The sequence below is a fragment of the Bos grunniens genome, chromosome 1 (assembly GCF_055505025.1).
Source record: "Bos grunniens cultivar Pamir isolate PY7600 chromosome 1, Bosgru_T2T1.0, whole genome shotgun sequence".
NCBI lineage: Eukaryota > Metazoa > Chordata > Mammalia > Artiodactyla > Bovidae > Bos > Bos grunniens.
This window is the reverse complement of record NC_141165.1, coordinates 11855502-11876465: the sequence shown is the minus strand read 5'-3', so window position 1 is coordinate 11876465 and position 20964 is coordinate 11855502. Positions and strand designations below refer to the sequence as shown.

At 60.9% G+C, this 20964-nt stretch overlaps 1 protein-coding gene across 1 annotated transcript; it reads left to right on the top strand.

The window, feature by feature from the left end:
• Nucleotides 1–1158: 1158 nt before the first annotated feature.
• COL6A1 (collagen type VI alpha 1 chain) lies at nucleotides 1159–20274 on the top strand. The gene is made up of 35 exons (XM_086323906.1): nucleotides 1159–1371; nucleotides 1865–1994; nucleotides 3424–3624; nucleotides 4569–4728; nucleotides 4900–5028; nucleotides 5135–5155; nucleotides 5296–5316; nucleotides 5395–5439; nucleotides 6227–6280; nucleotides 6807–6851; nucleotides 6951–6977; nucleotides 7147–7173; nucleotides 7266–7310; nucleotides 7631–7684; nucleotides 7884–7946; nucleotides 8709–8771; nucleotides 8861–8914; nucleotides 8998–9033; nucleotides 9223–9285; nucleotides 9895–9957; nucleotides 13517–13579; nucleotides 14292–14354; nucleotides 14476–14526; nucleotides 14646–14681; nucleotides 14985–15047; nucleotides 15245–15310; nucleotides 15820–15855; nucleotides 16362–16398; nucleotides 16655–16663; nucleotides 16885–17018; nucleotides 17308–17417; nucleotides 17567–17750; nucleotides 17847–18027; nucleotides 18740–18769; nucleotides 18893–20274. Exons 1-35 carry the CDS (start codon nucleotides 1275–1277, stop codon nucleotides 19513–19515), a joined length of 3084 nt encoding a protein of 1027 aa, XP_086180032.1. The 5' UTR covers nucleotides 1159–1274; the 3' UTR covers nucleotides 19516–20274.
• The last annotated feature ends 690 nt before the right edge of the window (nucleotides 20275–20964 follow it).

Genomic DNA, 20964 nt, shown 5'->3' with positions numbered 1-20964 from the left:
ATCTCTGCAGATAAAACAGCTCAGACTTGGAGAGGCCATGGCAGGCAACAGCCTCGCATGAGGAGCTGAGGCTTTTTGTTTGACTTGGAAGCTGGGCGCCTGCGGCAGACCCTGAGGCACAAAGAGAAGTGCCCACAGCAGGGCTGGTGAGGCTCGGGGCAGGAGAAACCACCCTAGTCAGTCCACAAGCTTCAGAAAGTAGGTATGGGGAGACACTGGAAGAGACGCTACAGCAGTCACTGAGACGCACGGTTTCCAAAGTTCTCCAAACTTCTTACGGTTACACGATTTCTGCATGTCTTAAACTAAAAAACATTTCGGCTGATATCAGACCAGTGTTACCAGCGCCAGCTCTGGGAAAGATCTAGAATGTTCTCTGGGGCTGGGGTGGGTGTGGCCTCACCCAGAGCTCAACCCCAGCAGGCCCCAGAGTGGGACCTTCACACCTGTCCTCAGAAGCAGGGCCTCGGCTCCTCACTGTGTCTCTGTCTACACACGCACTCCAGCTTCCCCAGTGGCTCAGCTGGTAAAGAACCTGTCTGCCAGTGCAGGAGACTCAGGAGACGTGGGTTGGATCCCTGGGTCAGGAAGATCCTCTGGAGAAGGAAGTGGCAACTCGCTCCAGTATCCTTGCCTGGAAAATCCCTCGGACAGAGGGCCTGGATCTATGGTGTCACAAAGAGTCGGACGCAACTGAGTACACGCACACACAAATGTATGTGTCGTTATTGTTCTGTGCTTCCCCAGAGTAAAAATGAAAGATCTTTTGTCAATATGTAAACCCTGAAGAGGTATTTATATGACAGCTCGAAAGTCAGACAGATCCACAGAGTTGAAACATTTAAACAAACAGCACCACTTTGTAGAAATTGGTTAGTGAGGGGGAGGTGAAGAGGCCGGTGGATCCCAGGCCAAGACTGGAAACGCCCAAAACATGTTTCAGGGGAATTCGTCTTGGGTTATGCACTCTTTTTCAGACTTCTGAAACTCAACATGAGAACCGTAAGCAAATAAAAGTCCTCATAAACCAGGGAGGTAAATCCTGCAGCGAGGGCTCCAGGGGGAGGGGAGAGGGAGTGACTCACCCAGAGCTGGGAGCGACGCCCCCCACCAGGCTCCTCCTCCACCCTCTCCTCCTTCCACCCCTCCCTCCCTCCTGTGCTGAAACTCCGGACGGGAGCAGACACGACTTCTCTCTGCGCGGCCAGCATCACGGTCACTGCAGCCCACCCTGCCCCCGGCCCTTGCTCCATGGTGACACGACGGCCGGTGACATGAGGCTGCCCCGCGCTCTGCTCCCCCTGCTGCTGCAGGCCTGCTGGGCCTCCGCGCAGGACGACCCCGTGGCCTCAAGGGCCATCGCCTTCCAAGGTGAGTGGACTTGCCGCGTCTGCTGGGCGAGGCCGGCCTGGACCAGACGCATCCGGTGTGAGGTCCAGGGGACCCCGGCCCCTGCCATGATGCTCAAGCACTTAGATGCGGCCCAGCTGGCGGGGGACCCTGGGGAGGAGGATGGGCCTCACCGGGTCTCAGCCCTTGTGCCCCCTGAGTGTCTGTCCTCAGCGGGCGCTGCACCCCCTCTGCCTCCATCATCAGCTCCTTCTGATTCCTTCCTTGTGGTCAGTCAGGAAACGGTCACCTGGTCCTACCCACCCTCTCCTGAAGGTCAAGCCCCTCCCTGGTAGTTTTAAATTCAACTTGGAAACACAATGAGAAACGTCTCCTTGCTCTTTCAGGAGTGTCGGGGCCTGACTGGGTATAAGGGGGTGACTGGCTGGGGAAGTGGCCAGTGGGGCTGGGCGGGGGGGCTCCCCTGGGGAAGGGGGAGCGCAGGGCTGAGCCTCTCCTCCTGTCCCTGGCCCAGACTGCCCTGTGGACCTGTTCTTTGTGCTGGACACCTCCGAGAGCGTGGCCTTGAGGCTGAAGCCCTATGGGGCCCTGGTGGACAAGGTCAAGTCCTTCACCAAGCGCTTCATTGACAACCTGAACGACAGGTAGGACCTCGTCCTCCTCCTCCCGTCCACCATCCTCTCGGAGGGCGGGGGAGACAGGCTGGTGTCTCCCCTGCCACAGCCAGCAGGCAGAGCTGGCCCTCAGTGTCCCCATCTGAGAAGGGCAGTGTTGGCCAGGCCACTTGAGTTCCTTCCCCTGGGGCTGTGTGGTTCCGATGGGCTAGAAAAAGGCTGAGTTGAGATGGAGCCAGCTGTTTAGCCAAGAGAGTCAAGGGGGCAGTGCTACAGCCTGGACTCCCCAAACGCAGGGTTGAACAGCTCCCCTCCCCAACCCTGAGCCGGCTTGGGAAGCTGGCCTGAGGCCGTGTGCGCCTGCCTGGTACCTAGAGGGGGCGCCCCTCACCAGCCACCTGGACACTGACGGTTGCCCAAGTAGACGGTCACAGCCCAAGTCCCAGACCCGAGGTCTCAGTGTGCCCTGTGTCCAGTGTCCTGGTTAGAGGGGCCCCAGCCTGGTGTTGGCTATGGGGGCAGCATGATCCATCCATCCATCCATTCACTCACACGTGGGGGAGCCCCTGGCAGCGGGTGTGGCCAAGGACGGGACACGCCTGCAAGGAGGCGGGGCCAGACTAGGGGCGGGCTAAGCTCAGAACCAGGTTCCACCCCATCTCCCCCACCCTCACAGGCCCCACCCCTCCTCCCACTCCGACCCACTGACCCGCTGACACAGGCCCCCAGCCTCCCACCCACCAGAAAGGCTGCAGGGAAGGAGGACCGTCTGCCCAATGGAGGGCACGGTGGGACCGAAACCCCAGACCTCCTGAAATGCCCGGGTTTATGAAGACCAGGGAGGGCCCAGGTGTGGACAAGTTTCGTAGAGCGGGCACGGGGCAGCCAGGTGACCCAGCATCCCACTCTGGGGGGCTTTGGCCCTGTACTTCATTCACTCCAATTGTGAACTGGGGGCTCTTCCTGCCTTTGGGGCTGTTGGCGCCCCACGGAGGCCTCTGTCACCCGTCTGCTGATGGGCTGAAGGAGCCTGGCTACCACCTGAGATCCTCGGCCAAAGTGACCAGGGCAGAGAGAAGAAGCCACTCAGATCCAGGGGTCCTATCCCCTCCCTCCCCCTGTGCCCTGTCACCGGCTCCACTGCTGTCTATGCAGGGTCTGTCCCCCACTCCATGGTCCTGGGATAGGGTCTTGGCTCACGGCTCCTCATCTGAGGCCCTGGAGATCAGGGGACGTGGTGGTCACTAGCTGGCTGGGCCCGCCCTCCTGGCCACCGCCGTCTCCCCACTATGTGCCCTCCGGCGCGGGGACCAGTGTCTCGGGGCTGCTCATGGGGCCACAGGCTCCTCCCTCTTGGCGTGAGAGAGGACCGGCCGTCTGTCCACCGGTGACCCCGCTGAGCAGGGGAGGAGAGCGGGCCGGGATGTGGGGAGGCCCGCTCACCATCCCGGGCCCGCAGGTACTACCGCTGTGACCGCAACCTGGTGTGGAATGCGGGCGCGCTGCACTATAGTGACGAGGTGGAGATCATCCGCGGGCTCACGCGCATGCCCAGCGGCCGCGACGAGCTTAAGAGCAGCGTGGACGCCGTCAAGTACTTCGGAAAGGGCACCTATACCGACTGCGCCATCAAGAAGGGTCTGGAGGAGCTGCTCGTGGGGTCAGTGCCTGCCGCCCTGTGGCGCCCCGCGCCCCGCCCCCCGCCGCCGTAGCTCTGCCTGGGGAGCGCCCAGCGCTGCCTTGGTCGCTGCCCGCTGGCTGGCGGACTTTGGTGCCTGAGGTTCCCCAGAGCAGACCTAGTGCCCGAGGGGGTCATGCTGGTGGCCACCAACCAGCCTGCCCCCTCACTCTCTACCACTCTGTCCCTCCTCCAGCTATCCACTGTCTCCTCAACCACTGAAGGCAGAGGGGACCTGAAATGTGACCCCACAGAACTTTATTTTCTGTTTTAATATCCTCTCCTATGTTGCTGTTGAGTTGCTCAGTAGTGTCCCACTCTACGACCCCATGGACTGCGGCACTGCCAGTCTCCTCTGTCCTTCACCATCTCCTGGAGCTTGCTCAAACTCAGGTTCATTGAGTCAGTGATGCCATCCAACCATCTCATCCTCTGTCAACCCCTTCTACTCCTGCTCTCAACCTTTCCCAGAATCAGAGTCTTTTTCCAGTGAGTCAGCTGTTCGCATTAGGTGGCTAAAATATTGGAGCTTCAGCTTCAACATCAGTCCTTCCAATAAATATTCAGGTTTGATTTGATCAAATATTCAGACTGGTTTGATCTTGCAGTCCAAGGGACTCTCAAGAGTCTTCTCCAACACCACAGTTCAAAAGTATCAGTTCTTCAGTGCTCAGCTTCTTTATGGTCCAACTCTTATCCCTTTCCGTAAGCCCACCTTGTGGCCAGATCAGCACAGAGAAACTGGAAACACTGCTCTGAGAGCCACCCTTGGGTCTGCAACTCCCTCTGGGGTCTCCAGCCCCCTGCCCCTCACCTCCAGCCTCAGGGTCTCAGTGATGTGGTCCCAATGGGGCCCTGAGCTGTGAGGGTCAGCGGTGGCCTGAGGAGGCTGGGACAGGTGGCCTCACCTCCCCCACACCCTGCAGGGGCTCCCACCTAAAGGAGAACAAGTACTTGGTTGTGGTGACTGACGGGCACCCCCTGGAGGGCTACAAGGAGCCCTGCGGGGGCCTGGAGGATGCTGTGAACGAGGCCAAGCATCTGGGCATCAAAGTCTTCTCCGTGGCCATCACGCCCGACCACCTGGTGCGGCACCCCCCAGGGCCTGCAGTGGAGGGAGGGGGTCCACAGGGACTATAATGGGAGAGGGGTACGGACATAGCCCGAGGGACTGGGCTCCGGGGGAGCAAGGAGGGGAGGGCCCGGCGCTCCTACTGTCACTGACGTTCACCCTCGCTCTGGTTGCATCCACCGCAGGAGCCACGTCTGAGCATCATCGCCACGGACCACACATACCGGCGCAACTTCACGGCGGCTGACTGGGGGCAGAGCCGCGACGCCGAGGAAGTCATCAGCCAGACCATCGACACCATCACCGACATGATCGTGAGCGCCACCTGCAGGCCCGCCCCAGCACCCCGCCGAGTCCAGGTGCCGGAAACCCTGTGCCCAGGAATGGAAGCTGATTTGACTTTTCTCTCTCACTTTTCAGAAAAATAATGTGGAGCAAGTGGTAAGCGCGTCCCCCCGCCCCCCGCCCCCCGGCCTGGCATCACCAGCGCCGTTCCTCCACCAGCAGCCTGAGCGCGGGCGGCCGGTGTGGCCGTGCCCACGCTTCCTGACATGTCCCTCTGTCCTCCTCCCATCCTACAGTGCTGCTCCTTCGAGTGCCAGGTGAGTGTGGCCCTTGCCCACCCCAACCCCTGGGCCGCCCCAATGGTGCCCCCACTGACTTCTTTTTGTGTCTTGCAGCCTGCCAGAGGACCCCCCGGGCCTCGAGGCGACCCCGGGTACGAGGTAAGTGGCCACATCCTGCCGGTGCTTACCTTGATGGAGGGGGAAGCCTGGGAGAAATATCCTGCAGGTTAGTGCCAGGTCTAGGGGTGCAGCTGGACCTCAGGCAGCTGCCCTCAGCCCCACCGCCCACCTGCTGTGCTGAGCAGGTGTCCCAGCCATGGGAGAGGGTCTGGGCGTGATGACCTCACAGCCGATGTGGTGGCCATGGCTGCCGTGGCGTGGAGTCTGCTGCCCCAGCCTCCTTCCCGTGGTGGACAGCATGGCCTTCCTGGAGTGAGTGTCCCTGTGGCTCTGCTCCTGGAAGTGGACCTGCCGTGGGATGGATGCAAACATGGGCCCGAGGCTGGACTGGAAAACAAAATTCGTTGCTAGTATTCACAACCCGGGAGCTCACTCATGAAATTCTATATTTCTGGCTTTTCCTGGAAAGTATCAAGTCCAGTGGCCATGGAGCCATGTGGCCAACCTCCCACAGGGGGCTTCCAGGCTGCATCCACCCTGCCCTCCCACCCAGCACGGCAGCAAGAACAGGCAGACAGAAAAGAGTCAGGGTTATTTTTGCTGGCCCCGGGCAGCCCCAGGGCTTGGCGGAGTGTGTGGCAGAGACCCTGGGCCTGGCCTCACACCCTGGACCACGGGAAAGGTGCCTGGAAACCACGTAGATGCTGGAGATGGGATGGAATAGCTTCATAGACTTTTTTTTGTTAGCAAGTAGGGTCTTCCTTTCGCCAGCTTTTTAGAAATAAATGGAATCTATCCTCTGACCATGATCTGCTCTCTGTTCTAGGGAGAAAGAGGGAAGCCGGGGCTCCCGGGAGAGAAAGGAGAAGCTGGAGACCCTGTGAGTGCCGGGTACCTGACTGAGGGGTTGGGACGCTGAGCAGCCAGAGGCCAGGGAGCCAGACTGTGGAAACTTCCAGAAGGATGACTGGTTTCATGAGCACCATGTGACCTGATCCTCAGAGGACACGGCTCCTGTGGGTGATGAGGACTTGGGGGCACACGGCACAGCTGGCCCTCCAGCACCCCGACCCGGGCAGACCCCCATGCCCCTCAGCCGCCCCCCACAGGCCCACCTGCTCACAGAGGACAGGTGTCAGGGGTCGGCCAGCAGGTGGCCTCTGCTTCAGCCGTGGTGGTCTCCACCCCGGGGGGGTGCCCTGTGTCTCTCCTTCCCTGGAGCTCCACTGAGAGTCCCCAGGAGTGGGGTTGGGCTTCCACAGCAGGGCGCTTCTTGGACACAGGTCAGTGGTCAGCCTGCCAGGTCTCTCCAGCTGACCAGGCCTGAGTAGGGTGGGGAATGAGGGGGCTGGGTGGGGGTTTCCTGCTCCCAGGGATGTCTAACACTCCCCCCTCCTCTGCTGCAGGGAAGACCTGGGGACCTTGGACCCGTCGGCTACCAGGGCATGAAGGTGGGTCTCTCCTCCCCGACGCGGCCTTGCCCTGGGCCTTAGGGCATCAGGCCTCCAGCACCCCTCACAGCCCCTTCCTCTCCTCTGTTTGCTGTGTAGGGAGAAAAAGGGAGCCGAGGGGAGAAGGTGAGTGACCTGCGGCTTTGGGACGTGTCCCTGGGGCATGGAGTGGCCCCCTACTCTGGACAAGGACAATGCTGCCCATTCCCAGCGTGGCGGGGCTGCAATGAGCTGGGGGTGCCTCACCCCACAATGGGGAGACCAAGCCCCTCACCCTCCCTTTCTATCTCCACAGGGCTCCAGGGGACCCAAAGGCTACAAGGTGAGATGCTGGAGGGGCACAGCCGGTGGGGACACTGCCCTGTGGGGGTGCAGTCTGACCTTCGTCTGACCTTTGATTTTTTCACTTCTCAGGGCGAGAAGGGAAAGCGTGGCATGGACGGCGTGGATGGCATGAAGGTCACCCTCAGCTCGGGGAGGGTGGAGGCGGGGCACATATTTCGGGGAAGGGATGGTGGGCCAGGCTGGCTATCCTCTAGGAGGTGGGTGGGTAGGGGTCTCGTGGGTGGCCACCCTGGGCACCTCTGAGGTAGCATGGAAGGCAGGATTCGCGTTCTGCCTCTAATTAGAATCTGTTGCTGATTCCTGCCAAGCCTCAGGTCCAGTGGACCCTAAGCTACCCAGCCAAGCATCTTCCACTGGGGGGAACTTTCTTGGGAAATGGTGGATGAGCCAGAGCTGAGAGGCTTGATTCCCCAAACCCACCTTCCTCCTTGCAGGGGGAGACAGGGTTCCCTGGCCTGCCAGGCTGCAAGGGCTCACCCGGATTCGATGTAAGTCACTTTCTCTCACCCACATCTTAAGGCTGTAAGCTCTCAGAAGTGAAAATTGCCTCAAGCCTCCTGCCAACCATGCAAAGTCACGCATGCCTTGTGGCCTGGGGACCTGCCCTGCTGGCTTGTCCCTCACTGGCAAGTGGCTGCCAGTGGCTGCCGTTTCAGACTACGCTCTGACTCTGAGTCCTCTCTCCAGGGTATCCAAGGACTCCCCGGGCCCAAGGGTGACCCAGGTGCCTTCGGACTGAAAGGACAGAAGGTCAGTGACTCAAGCCCACAGAGGGTGGGCCCGGCTGGGGCTTCACGACCCGCCCGGCATTGAGGAGAAATTCCTTCTGGAAGCAGGTTCTCAGCTTTAGTGTGGGGGCCAGGCCCCACTGCCCTTCCCGGGCTGGCAGGGATGGGCATGGGAACCTCTGCCCAGGAGAGCACTGGGTGCCCAGCCTTGGGTGTGTCCCGCCCCCATTGCACTTCCTGCACCTGCCCGTCAGTCCGAGGCCTCTCTGGGCACCTCGAGACCGTCCCTGCAGCCTGCAGCTCTCTGGTCAGCCCAGGATTGACCTGCTCACATGAAATGTAAACTCAAGAATAAGCAGGGAGATACTCACACTGCAGCAGGCAGAGCAGTGAGGCCTGAGGATTCACGTTCTTCCTCTAATTCGAATCTGTTGCTGATATTTCTCTGGGTTTTCAGCAACAGGAAGTACTGGAAAAGTTGGAGGAGTAACACGGATTCTGTCCCAAACGCATCCTAGCAACACGGATGTCCTGGAGTGTGGTTGAGGTCTGAGGGTGCCAGCCCCCAGCCTGGTGACCCCAGGCTTCTGCTCCCGAGGGCCTGGCTGGCCCCTGCCATGGGCAGTGTCTGAACCTGGGAAGAGGGTTTGGTGCAGAGATGTGGGTGGCTAAGGTCGTCAGGGACCGCAGCCTGAAGCCTGGGTGAGGGGGGCCAGCGTGGGTCCACGGGCCCCCAGGACAGCCAGGCACGGCCTCCTGAAGGCTGACCCTCAGGTCTTTCCAGGGTGAGCCCGGAGCAGACGGGGAGCCTGGGAGGCCCGGGAGCACGGGGCCGCCTGGAGATGAGGTAAGCGTGCACATTTCCCTGATGAGTGGGGGTGCCTGTGCCTGGGAGGCCGCAGGGTCGGAGGAGACAGTCTGTGCTGTCGTTCTCAGGGTGAGCCTGGAGAGCCTGGTCCCCCGGGAGAGAAGGGAGAAGCCGGCGATGAGGTAGGAGCCCTCCCGCCCGTGACACCCCAGACTCAGCAGAGATCCTGCTGCTGACGAACTCATGTTGATTCCTCTTACTCCAGGGAAATGCAGGACCAGACGGAGCCCCCGGAGAGAGGGTGAGTGGGTGCTCTGAGCCTCACCAGTCAGTGGCCGGTGTGACTGGTGTGGCCCACGTGGCCCCAGGTGGATAGGGCAGGGCATGAGATGGAGAAACCACACATCCTGGCATCTGCTGGGGGGACAGCCCCGAGCCCAGGCCCCGGGCTCCCACCCCACACCTCACCGCCTCTGCTCCCTCCACACAGGGCGGCCCTGGGGAAAGAGGACCTCGAGGGACCCCAGGTGCGCGGGGCCCTAGAGGAGACCCGGTGAGTCACTGTCCCCAAGCTGGGACCCCCATGCCCTCGGGGGGTAGGGGGGCAGAGACCGGGCCAGACTGGGGTCACGCCATCAGAATCAAGGACAGGCCACCGTGATCCTCTGGCCCTGAGATGTGGGTGACCCACACCCTGGACTCCCATGTCCCAAAGATCCCCTCTCCCGCCCACTGCCTGTGTGGGACCTCGCCCCCCAGGCCCCAAGCTGCAGAGAAAGGTCAGCAACAGATTCGAATTAGAGGCAGAACGCGAATCCTTAGGCCTCCCTGCTCCGCCCACCATGGCGTCAGCATCGCCTTGCTTGTTCTTGAGTTTACATTTCACAGAAAGGAGTGTAGCCAGCGCCGCCCCCAACCCCTGCCTGGGGGGGTAGGGGTGGAAATGAGCTGCCTCCAGGCCTCGGCAGGGGTATCGGCCCCTCATCATGGCCCCTTGAAAACACGAGTCCCCTGATGGCCAAGCACGTGCCACGTTGGAGGACAGGGGTGAGAAGGAAGCGAGGCCACGCGCAGAGGATGACAGAAGCTGCCGGGCCTCAGCCGGTGGCCCCCAGGGCAGCCATCCTCCTCCGTCTCCTCCTCAGTGGCTTTTCCTCCCCAGGGTGAAGCTGGACCCCAAGGTGACCAGGGACGAGAAGGCCCCGTCGGTGTCCCCGGTGACCCGGTAGGAAGCCTGGCTGGCGGTGGTGGCGGGGGCAGGGCGTGGTGCTGCCAGATGGGAGCAGCTCACAGATGCAGGGGGAGGTCTCTTCACTGCACACCCAGGTGCTTCCTTGTGGGGGTGTGGCCTGGAGACCTGGGGTGTCTGGAGTTGGGGGGACGGCGGCCAGGGGGCTGGTACGGATTGGCAAGGTGGACCAGTGCTCACAGGGGGAGCCCTGTCCCTGGGTGGGCACTGCCAGGACACAGCCCTGAGCAAAGACCCCCCCAGGCTGCCCCCCACACTGCCCTCAGAGTGGGGAGGGTGCCCTGGTGTGGCTAGTGCTGGAAGAGATCAGTGAGGGTGGAAGCCGGGCAGTGAGCCATCAAGACCAGTGGGGGCGGGGCTGGCAGCAGCAGAGGCGTGCTGGAGCCTGGGCCCTGGGGACCCCTCCAGCCTGGGGAGACGGGCGAGGTCTCGGAGGACTGAGCCGAGACAGGCACCATACCGGAGATGAACTGTGTAAACCTCCCTCAGGGTTTGGAACCCCGGGGGTGAGATGCTGGCAGGAAGTTGACTTGGGAGTGTCAGTCCAAGGAACATTCCAGAATTCCTGGGCGTGACCTTCTAGAGGCCATGCTAGGGGAGGGGAAGACAGTGGAGGCCTGAGGAAGCAGTGGGCTGGGTGGAGGAGCAGTCGGGGAATAGGCTGGAAGCTACGAGCAGCTGGATGGGAGAGCTGAGACTACTCCCCCAGGGAGCATCCGGCCCAACGGCTCCCCACCTCTTACTGGTACTCTCAGCCCATCTTCTCCAGACCCTGACTGGGTCCTGCCACAGGGTCTGGTTTGCAAGTGGAGGGCATGTGGGGTGACAGAATGCACACGGAGGCGAGGCAGGTTGGGATGGGCTGTCACCACTGAGCAGGCCTTGGCCAGAGGGACAAGGCAGGAGCCTGGCTGTGGGGTTTGTCGAAGCTGCCACACCACATTGATGGGTGGTCTTGGCCAGGCCATGCTGGGGCTCTGGTGGTGTCCTGGCACTCCTGGTGGCCAGTGGGTCCTGGAAGAGGTCTGCAGAACCCACTCGAGCTCCAGCCCGCCCTGGAGAAGCACTTGAAGGGAAGCACACAGCCTGGTGCCACCCTCATGGGGCAGGCATGCTGGCAGTTCAGTGGGGAGACAGACCATACGCACGTGAACACATAGCAAATGGACCAACGTGCATGGTGAAGATGCACGGCAGGGCAGCTGGGTCCTGCGAGGCCCCGGACTCCACCCACCACCTCCATGGGGTGAGGGCTGCCCGCGGGACCCACAAGCCCCTGAGGGCCCCTGAGATGCAGGCTGCAGCCAGGGCTGGATACACTTGGCCTGCGATGGGGCCTCTTTTTTGGCGTCCTTGGAAGGGTCTGCTTCCTGTCCCCCATCATTCGCATGGACTGTGTGTAGATTGTCTGCAGTATTTTGCTTTACAGAAAAATACTGTCAAAAATATCAACATCCATCTGTTGTTCAGTCAGGTCATCCATCCATCCATCCATCCATGTGTTTATCCATCTTTATCTGTCTATCCACCCATCACCTGTGTACATGTGTCCTTTCAGTTTGGTCGCTCGGTCGTGTCTGACTCTTTGCAACCACATGGACTGCAGCACACCAGGCTTCCCTGTCCATCACCAACTCCCGGAGCTTTCTCAAACTCATATCCATCGAGTGGGTGATGCCATCCAACCATCTCATCCTCTGTCGTCCCCTTCTCCATCTGTCTAGTCTTCTGTCATATATCCATGGATGTATGTATCCATCCATCCATCTATCTGCCCACCCACTTGCTCGTCCATGCATCCGAAGAACTTTCAAGGCAATATCCAGAACGTAAATTCTTAGCAGCAAAATGTCTTAGCCCCAGTGTTGTGTGTATGAGTTGACATTTGCCAAATAATCCTACCTACCTGCCCATCTGGCCCCCACTCACACTCCCCCAAGAGTGTAAAACAAGCTGCACACACACCTCTGCCAACATGAGCTGTGATGAGACCAGGGCTCCGCACATTTACTCGTCTCCCGGTTTGACTGTTGGTGTGTGTGTGGGCTGAGTGTGGTCTCTGCTGGGCTGTTCATGCAGGTGATCACTTCCCGCCAGGGTCTGTGTTCTCCGCGGTGGTGGGGGATGGGGGGCTGCCCCCTGGTGCAGACATTGTTCTCATCTGTCCTGAGCTTGTCTGGGTTCCCTTGCAGTTGAGGTTGTCCTGCTTGTGAACAAAGGTTTACAGATGCACTCACCCCTTTCAGTGTGGTTTTGCTCACCTCTGATTTGTCAGGAATGTAGACTTCAGCAGTGGAAGAGGGGTGGGCTTGCCCTGCGTGGCTTTTTCAGTGAACAGCCAGCCCGTTGTCACAATGCACACAAGTGCAGTCTGTGTCAATGATTGAAATGCGGTTCCATCAGGTTTAAAACCCCTCATCTCTATGTGTCTCTTTCTGGAAAGACTGTCACCCGCCCCCGCCCCTGCTCTTTCTGTGTCCACCCCGTTCCGACAACTGACTCCTGTGGCCTCAGGCTGAGCAGGCCCTGGCCTTTCCTGGATGGTAACTGAGGAGCCATGACCGCTCCTGGCCAGTGGTGCTGACACATTCTGCCCAGGTTCTTCCTGTGGCACTATCGGGAAGTCATCCAAACTCTAAAGGCACAAAACGCTGGAAGCGGGACCCGGCGTGGGGTCCTGGGTGCATCCCAGCCGCGTTAGTTTTCAGAGTAATTGGTCGCCACAATAAAAGGAAGCTGCCGAGAGTGCGGGGCAAAGGGAGGCCCCTCCTAGGCCGCAGGAACCCTGGACACTGCTGGGAATGGCTGCCTCCTTCGGGAGGGGGCCTTGTGTACCCCCAGCCTGTGACCAACTGGGAATGGTGCCCCCTGGACCAGTGGCTCCCAACCCAGGTGGCACTTGGTCACCTGCACGTTCAACTTCTCGGCCCCCAGGTCTTCTGCTTCTGAACTCAGCTCCATTCTCCTGACCCTGTCAGGGATCCCACAAGCCCCTCCTGATTCCAGACCCAACAGGAGGTTGGCTCAGACACCAGGGTCCATGCAGAAGGTCCTGGGAAATATGTTTTCCCAAATCGCAAGAAAAGGCCACTGAGAAACTGAGGATAGGGTCCTGTTCTCCTGTTATGCACCCGGCCACCAGGCCTCGCCCACCCCGTGTCCCCCACAGTGGGTGCCCCCATTCCCCCGCAGTGGGCGCCCTGCATTCCTCCGAGGTGGGCATCCCCGTCCCCCCGCAGTGGGCGCCCCAGGAGCTCCACCCAGTTTGGTGTTTCCGTGTCTCAGGTGGTTCCTTGAGTTCCCAGGATGCACCACTGGGGACCAGGAGGCATCACCGCACAGGGCCACTCCCATCCCTTTCCTATCCCAAGATAGGTCAGGGATCTGTGGAGTCCTTCGGGGACCAAGAGCCTGGACGAGAAAGCAGGCGATGGTCCCCAGGGAGCGGCAGGATGGAGCAGCCAGCAAGGGTTGAGTGTGGGGCTGGGGGCCACTGGGTCAGAAGGGGCCCATCGGGTGTGTCCTCCCTCTGCAGGGCGAGGCTGGCCCCGTTGGGCCGAAAGGATACCGAGGTGATGAGGGACCCCCTGGGACCGAGGTGAGTAGCCCTCCCTGCCACTGTCCCAGGAGGGACTAGCCTGACCCCTGTCCCCTCCTCCCCCAACCCAGACTTCTTTGGGAGAACCCCCTGGGCTCCTACACATAAATGTTTCATTTCACTTCATGGAATGTGTGACTCTGACGACATTTAGAAAATGCAGAAAAATATTAGAAAGAAAGAGAATTGAAATCTAACCCCCCCTCGCCCCCACCCAGAGAGAAACAGCATCAACAGTTTGACTTATTTTTTTCCAAATTCCTTTTTTTCTTTCTTTGTGTGTTATGCCTTATGAATTTGACTTGAGAAGATTTTTTGTTGTTTTTCTCATTATGAACTTAGACCTTAACGATTTTTCAGCTTTGCTGACATTCTGGTGCTGGCCATGCCTGTGGTGTGTCTGCTGGCTCCTCCACCCACTGTGGTTGGGCTCTTGGGTGTGAATCCCCCACAGTGACCCATGGGTCCCTGTCCCTGTTCTGGTCACCTCCTTCTTGGGTCACTCCCTGGGTGGACATGGGGCAGGTGTAGCCTCTAAGGCCCAAAGGTGTCATGGCCTCCAGGATTCCAGGTTTAAAAGCCTTTCTTTGAGTAATCTATGCGCTGCATGAAAACATGTTAACTTATTTAATTCTCTTTCCTCCAGGAGGCCTCGTGCCTCCGAGCCTGTGTGGCTTGCTACCCAGAGTCCACTTCATTTTCTCCTCCTTAGGGCCCCAAAGGAGCTCCGGGGCCTGCAGGCCCCCCCGGAGACCCCGGGCTGATGGGTGAGAGGGTGAGTGATACAGGGCAAAGGGTACATCCTGGGCGGGAGATTGCCTGGGGCCCAGAATCTGAAAGCAGCCGGCCTGGGCGAGTCCAGGACTGCAGTGGCTGGACTCTGTCTGCTCTCCCAGGGTGAAGACGGCCCCCCCGGGAATGGCACCGAAGGCTTCCCCGGCTTTCCTGTGAGTACCCAGAGTCCTGCTTGACGCCCCCTTAAGCCAGTGGGGCACATGGCTCTCTGGCTGGGGCTGCCCCTCTGGTGTGACAGGTATGACTGACGTGACTTTCCCACCTCCCCCAGGGCTATCCAGGCAGCAGAGGCCCTCCTGGGATAAACGTGAGTACGCACCATCTGCTCTGTTGGCCGTGGGAGGTGCACACAGGCACACACGCGCGTGCAAGCACATTGCTCCTACACCTGAGCAAACGCATGAAGACGCACACAGCCCTGCTCGTCGCCAAGGCCCCGCCCACGTCGTGTCTCCTTAGGCCCCGCTCAGCCCGGGTCCCCTGCTGCCTGACACTCCCCTCGGGATCTGTTCTCTCCATGGCCCGCCCCAGAGGCCTGCCCCCAGAACTGCAGCACCCACCCCAACCCTGGGCCGGCTCCCCCTAACTATGTGCTCTCCGTCACCTGCAGGGCACCAAAGGCTACCCTGGCCTCAAGGGGGACGAGGGAGAAGCCGGGGACCCCGGAGAGGACGTGAGTGCAAAGCCCACCGCGTTTGGTGACATCCTCAGTCAACCTCGGCCTCGAGGGCCCAGAGCCCACAGACCATAGGGGAATGTGGCTCCGAGGGTGGCTGAGCCTTCTGGGGGTCAAGGGGGTGGTGGCCAGGCTCATAGCAGTTGGTCTGGCCATGCGTGGCAAGTCTACAACACTGCACTGTGTCTTTCCAGAATAATGACATTGCTCCACGAGGCGCCAAAGGAGCAAAGGGCTACCGAGGTCCTGAAGGCCCCCAGGTGGGTCCATGGGCGGGCAGGCGCCCTCCCTGAGGCTGTGGAGTCTGGGGTGGTGGGAACCTGGGAGCAAGGTTCTAGAGATGGGCTCCAGGAGGATTAGGGGGACATGCAGTTTCAGGGTCTGGGGGACTGAGCATGAAGGGGTGGGAAGAAGGGGAGGCAGGTCTCCGGGCGAGCTGTGACAGGCATGGCAGGGCCTCAGGTGGTACCTGGGTGAGGCCGGGCACCTTGCCCATCAAGGTGGCGCCGTTAGACCCGCCGGGACACTCTCCCGCGGTGGGGTGAGCTCCCACTGACCTCCAGGAAAGGACAGTCGGACAGTGGTCACCAGGTGGACGACAGTAGCAGGTTCCCCAGCCTTCAAGGTGCAGAAGCCTCGGCTCCCCCTAGGGCTGGGGGACCCTGCATGAAGGGGATCAGCCAAGGGCTCCTGTCAGATCTTCGGCCCAGGAATCAGCATGGCCCCAGCGTCCACCCTGACAATCCTTCTCCCATCCTTTCTCTGACAGGGACCCCCAGGACACGTGGGACCACCGGGGCCAGACGTAAGTATTGTGAATATCCTTGGGGACTGACCACTCTGGCCAAGGCTCCTGTGGGGGGTGGGGAGCCTGACGGCAGCAGAGATCACAAGATGGCCACAGGGAGACATGTGGAGGCCATGGGGGACACATGGAGGCCACAGCCAACACAAGGGCCGTGGGGGCATGGGACAGTCACAGTGGGGATGTGTGCTGGTCGTAAGGGAACATACAAAGCCATGAGGGGGACACGTGATGGCCACAGTGAGACACCTGTGGCCACACATCAGAGGCCACATCAGATGTCCATGCCCCACAGGCAGGGGCCTCACAGGTAGAGCAGGGCACGCCCTGGGAAGGGGGACACCCTGCCCAGCCCAGCCCCTCTGTGGTCCCAGCTGGAGTCCCAGGGGAGGGGGACCTGAAGGGCTGGCCTCACCCCCTGAGCCCTGGGAAGCCTCTCACTCCCCAGGGAGGGCCACAGGAGAACCAATTCCGTCTCCTGGGAGTATCTCTTCCCTCACCCTCAGGAATGCGAGATTTTGGACATCATCATGAAAATGTGCTGTGAGTGTCTCCCCCTTGATACCTACCCTGATGAGAAAGAACGTCCTGCCATATGCTGACTGGGGGTGCGGGCAGGCAGGAGGGCAGACATGGGCCTCTCCTGAGAGGAAGTTGGGGGTAGGGGGGGAGGGGAGCCTGGCTGGGGGTTGAGTCTCAACGCCTGGTTCTCCCATGAGAAAGTCAGGAGGGGTGCAGGGGGAGCTGGCTGGGGGGTTAGTCTTGACACCATATGATCGCCTCTTTCTTCTCTTCTCAGCTTGCTGTGGTGAGTCTGACTCTTCACCTGGGGGGTGGACTCACCTCCCCTCCCCTGGATTGGCCCTGGGTGCTGGCCTGCCGGTCTTCCCCTGGTCATTCACGCAACCAGGGATGGGGAGACCGGAGTTCTATCCATGACCCCAGTCCTTGAGCGCCCACCCCTCTCTGCCCTGCTTTGGAGGGGTCCTGGGAGGGGCTCCGAGGCTTACCGCACCCTGCTGCCTGCAGAGTGCAAGTGCGGGCCCATCGACATCCTCTTCGTGCTGGACAGCTCCGAGAGCATCGGCCTACAGAACTTCGAGATCGCCAAGGACTTCATCGTCAAGGTCATTGACCGGCTGAGCAAGGATGAGCTGGTCAAGGTGAGGCGGACACCCTGGCCTCGTTTGGGGATGAAGTTTCCCAGGGAGGCAGGGGTCTGTCCTGACACCAGAGTGGAAGGGCCGGGTGCTGGGGGCCGCAAGAGAGATGCCTTGTTTCTCAAAAGCCAAAGCCTCCAGCCCAGCAGAGCACAAGAGCAAGCTGGGGGCCTGGGGGCCAGTCCAACCCGGGATGGGAGTGGGTGGAGGCGCGACCTGAGCAGGGAGAAGCACCAGCACCCCTGTGGATCCCTGGAGGTGCTCCTCATGGTGGCGGCTCTCTCTCGAGCAGTTTGAGCCTGGGCAGTCACATGCAGGTGTGGTGCAGTACAGCCACAACCAGATGCAGGAGCATGTGGACCTGAGGGACCCCAACATCAGGAATGCCCAGGACCTCAAGGAGTGAGTGTGGCTGCTTGGTGCCTGCACACGCATCGTAGCCCAAGGCCCACTTGGGCCCTGACCCCTGACCCTGGCCTTGCTCTGGCCCTGACCCCTACCCTGGCCCCCTGACTCCTGGTTCCCACCCTAATGGTACTGTGGCCTTGCAGGGCCATCAAGAAGCTGCAGTGGATGGGCGGCGGCACCTTCACGGGTGAGGCCCTGCAGTACACCCGGAGCCGGCTGCTGCCACCCACTCCGAACAACCGCATTGCCCTGGTCATCACCGATGGCCGCTCAGACACCCAGAGGGACACCACCCCACTCAGCGTGCTCTGCGGCCCTGACATCCAGGTGGGGCGGCCTCCATACCACACTGTCACCCTCACGCCCAAGAGCCCCGGGGACTGTCCCCACCAAGGGCCACACCAACACTGTCCCCCTCCCCAGGTGGTCTCCGTGGGCATCAAGGATGTCTTTGGCTTGGCCGCGGGCTCCGACCAGCTCAACGTCATCTCCTGCCAAGGCCTGGCACCCCAGGGACGGCCGGGCATCTCACTGGTCAAGGAAAACTACGCCGAGCTTCTGGACGATGGCTTCCTGAAGAACATCACTGCCCAGATCTGCATAGGTGAGTGTGGCAGGCGGGCCCTGTGGCTCTGCTCTCCGCTCTCCGCTTGCTGTGACCTCCGGCTGTGGCAGCAGATGCCCATGGCCAGCAGCGTGTCCGCTCCCCACTGAGCTGCTCCCCGTTCTTACAGGCTGTGGCCTGACTCCCTTGTGGCTTGGCATCCACACAGGTGTTCCCCGGGTGTGGGCTGTACCGTGGCCTCCCACTGCACACGTGTGCACTGGGGTCTGAGGTTTGGTGCACCCAAATGTGTGGGCAGTGGTGGGCCTTGGAGCCTGAGACCCCTCAGAGGGTCCCACGTAAGGGACACACTTGTCACGTCCATCTGGGCTTGGCCCAGGATCAGAGCTGAGTCCACACTGCAGCTGCTGGTCAGCAACTAGAGAGTGCTTCAGGCTCAGACTCAGGGGCCCCGACTGGCACAGTGGAGTCAGCGTTATCTGGGGTCTGTGGCATGGGGCCTGTGCTGTAGAGCACCCTTCCTCTGCCCTGAGCTTGGTTTCCCTGCTCTTGGAAGGGCTGGTGCCTGGAGGACCCTTCTGTCACTCAAAGGTCCCCCTCTGGAATAAGGGACACCCCTCCTGTTGGGTGGAGATAGTGGTGGCTGTGCCTCTGCCCCAGAAGTGCCAGGCGTCCTCTTGCTGGGGGGTTACAGGAGGAACAGCAGTCCCTGTGATCGCTGGGTCATGCTGTGGGGTTTTCTCTTTTACAGACAAGAAATGTCCAGATTACAGCTGCCCAAGTGAGTACTGGGGGGTGGATGGGGCGCTCTCGGGGGGCGCTGGGTAAGAAGGGTCTGGAGGCCATAGGGAGCGGGGCAGGCCCCAGGGCCTGCGGTGCACGCTCACAGCTGCTCCGCCCGCAGTCACCTTCTCCTCCCCGGCCGACATCACCATCCTCCTGGACGGCTCCGCCAGCGTGGGCAGCCACAACTTTGACATCACCAAACGCTTTGCCAAGCGGCTGGCAGAGCGCTTCCTGACAGCGAGCCGGACAGACCCGAGCCAGGACGTGCGCGTGGCAGTGGTGCAGTACAGCGGCACGGGGCAGCAGCGGCCGGAGCGCGCGGCCCTGCAGTTCCTGCAGAACTACACCGTGCTGGCCAACACCGTGGACTCCATGGACTTCTTCAATGACGCCACCGACGTCATGGACGCCCTGGGCTACGTGACCCGCTTCTACCGCGAGGCCTCGTCCAACGCCGCCAAGAAGAGGCTGCTGCTCTTCTCGGATGGCAACTCGCAAGGCGCCACGCCGGCCGCCATCGAGAAGGCGGTGCAGGAGGCCCAGCGGGCGGGCGTGGAGATCTTCGCGGTGGTGGTGGGCCGCCAGGTGAACGAGCCCCACGTGCGTGTCCTGGTCACCGGCAAGGCGGCTGAGTATGACGTGGTCTTCGGCGAGCGCCACCTGTTCCGCGTGCCCAGTTACCAGGCGTTGCTGCGGGGCGTCTTCTACCAGACGGTGTCCAGGAAGGTGGCGCTGGACTAGTGGCCTGGCCCCTGCCACCGAGACAGATGCAAGAGGGGACCCAACGTTCCTGACCAACCCGACTAGCTAGGATTTTTTAAAGGGAAAGCTTGAAAAGCCATGATTCGATGCTCTATGCTTTGCCTACCCCCCCAGAGCAGAGTGTCGGTGCTGGGGATCTGCTGGCCCCCTCCTGCTGCCTGCCTGAACCTGCACCCGAAGTGCCCTCCTCTTGCTGCCTGTCCATGTCCCCTCATCCCAGTCGGAGCCCTGGCACCTGGTTCTCTGTCCTTTCTGGGGTCAGCTGTCACTGCCTTCCCTCCCCACCACCCCCCGCCACCACCACCTAGAGCTTGACTTCCCTCCGATCCTAGAGTCCTTCAGGAAACTCTCGCTCACCCCAAAGTCAGGTCTTCCAGGGAACTCACACAGGAGCGTGATCCCTGGTGAGCTGACCCCCCTCATGAGGCTCTTGTCACTCACACCTGCCAGCAGAAACCACAACTCCTCCTTGATGGCAAAGCCCAGACCGCAAACCCCAGAGCAGAGGTGCTATCCTGCCCCACCCCACCCCAGGACCGGAGGCCTGGCCGCAGCCCCTGGGGCCCAGTGAGGCGTTTCATCAGAAACAAGCCGAAGCCCTTTTTCCTCAAGGAAGTGATTGATTCTACGTTTCATTGAAGGTTTTCTTGGTTCTTTAGTTTTACTTTTACTCCTTTCTGTGTTTTTTCTCTACCGTGTTCATGTGGGCGACTTTTCCAAATAAAGGTTTTCACTCTCCTTTCTGTGGTCGTCGTTCCGAGGAGTTAAACCCACATTGTGCTTGCCCTTTGCAGCAACAGGAGGACTCAGGGGCTGAAGCGTCCAGGGCCCTGAGAGGTGCCTCCACGGCCAGGTGCCATCCATCCACACCCCTCTTCTAGGTCTGGAGGAAAATCGGGAGCTTGAAGGCCGTCCCCTGTACTTGGGGAGGAGCTGGGAGAACAAGCCTGACACCCTGACTGTAGAATTGAAAGCAGTGGGGGCCGCTGGGAGATAAGTCCCCCCAGATGGCCAGCATTCCAGCCCCAAAACCACCCCAGGATGTCTGCAGGGGCTGGGCAATCCAGCCTGGATTCAGAGCAGACTGCAGAGAGGCCCCATCCTGCACCCCGCAGCCCCCACCCCTGTCTTCAGGAAAAGCCCCCCATCTGAGGAAGGGTTAAGGCAGGTAGAGGCTGTGGGGGAAGGAAAGGGGAGAGATGTGGCATGGGCTGCAGCTGAAGAAAGAGGATGGAGTTTGGGCAGGAGTCGCCCAGGGGCCTCCACATGGGCATGGCGGGAGTGGGGAAGGAACCCTGGAGAGCATCCTCGGGCGGGGCCCCTGGGGGTGATGGCGCCCGCCCAACACCACACAAGATGGGGCCATGAGAGCAGAGCACCAGGCAATGGGGGTCCTGACTCTGGGGGAGCAGCACTCCTGTGGAACGG

What these genes read in the sequence shown, in the direction of transcription:
- COL6A1 (XM_086323906.1), top strand. Translation starts at nt 1,275, where the DNA reads ATGAGGCTGCCCCGCGCTCTGCTCCCCCTGCTGCTGCAGGCCTGCTGG. An exon ending in AAGGGAGCCGAGGGGAGAAG is followed by an intron (nt 6,978 to 7,146) that starts GTGAGTGACCTG and finishes CTATCTCCACAG; the next exon opens with GGCTCCAGGGGACCCAAAGG. An exon ending in CACTGCCCAGATCTGCATAG is followed by an intron (nt 18,028 to 18,739) that starts GTGAGTGTGGCA and finishes TCTCTTTTACAG; the next exon opens with ACAAGAAATGTCCAGATTAC.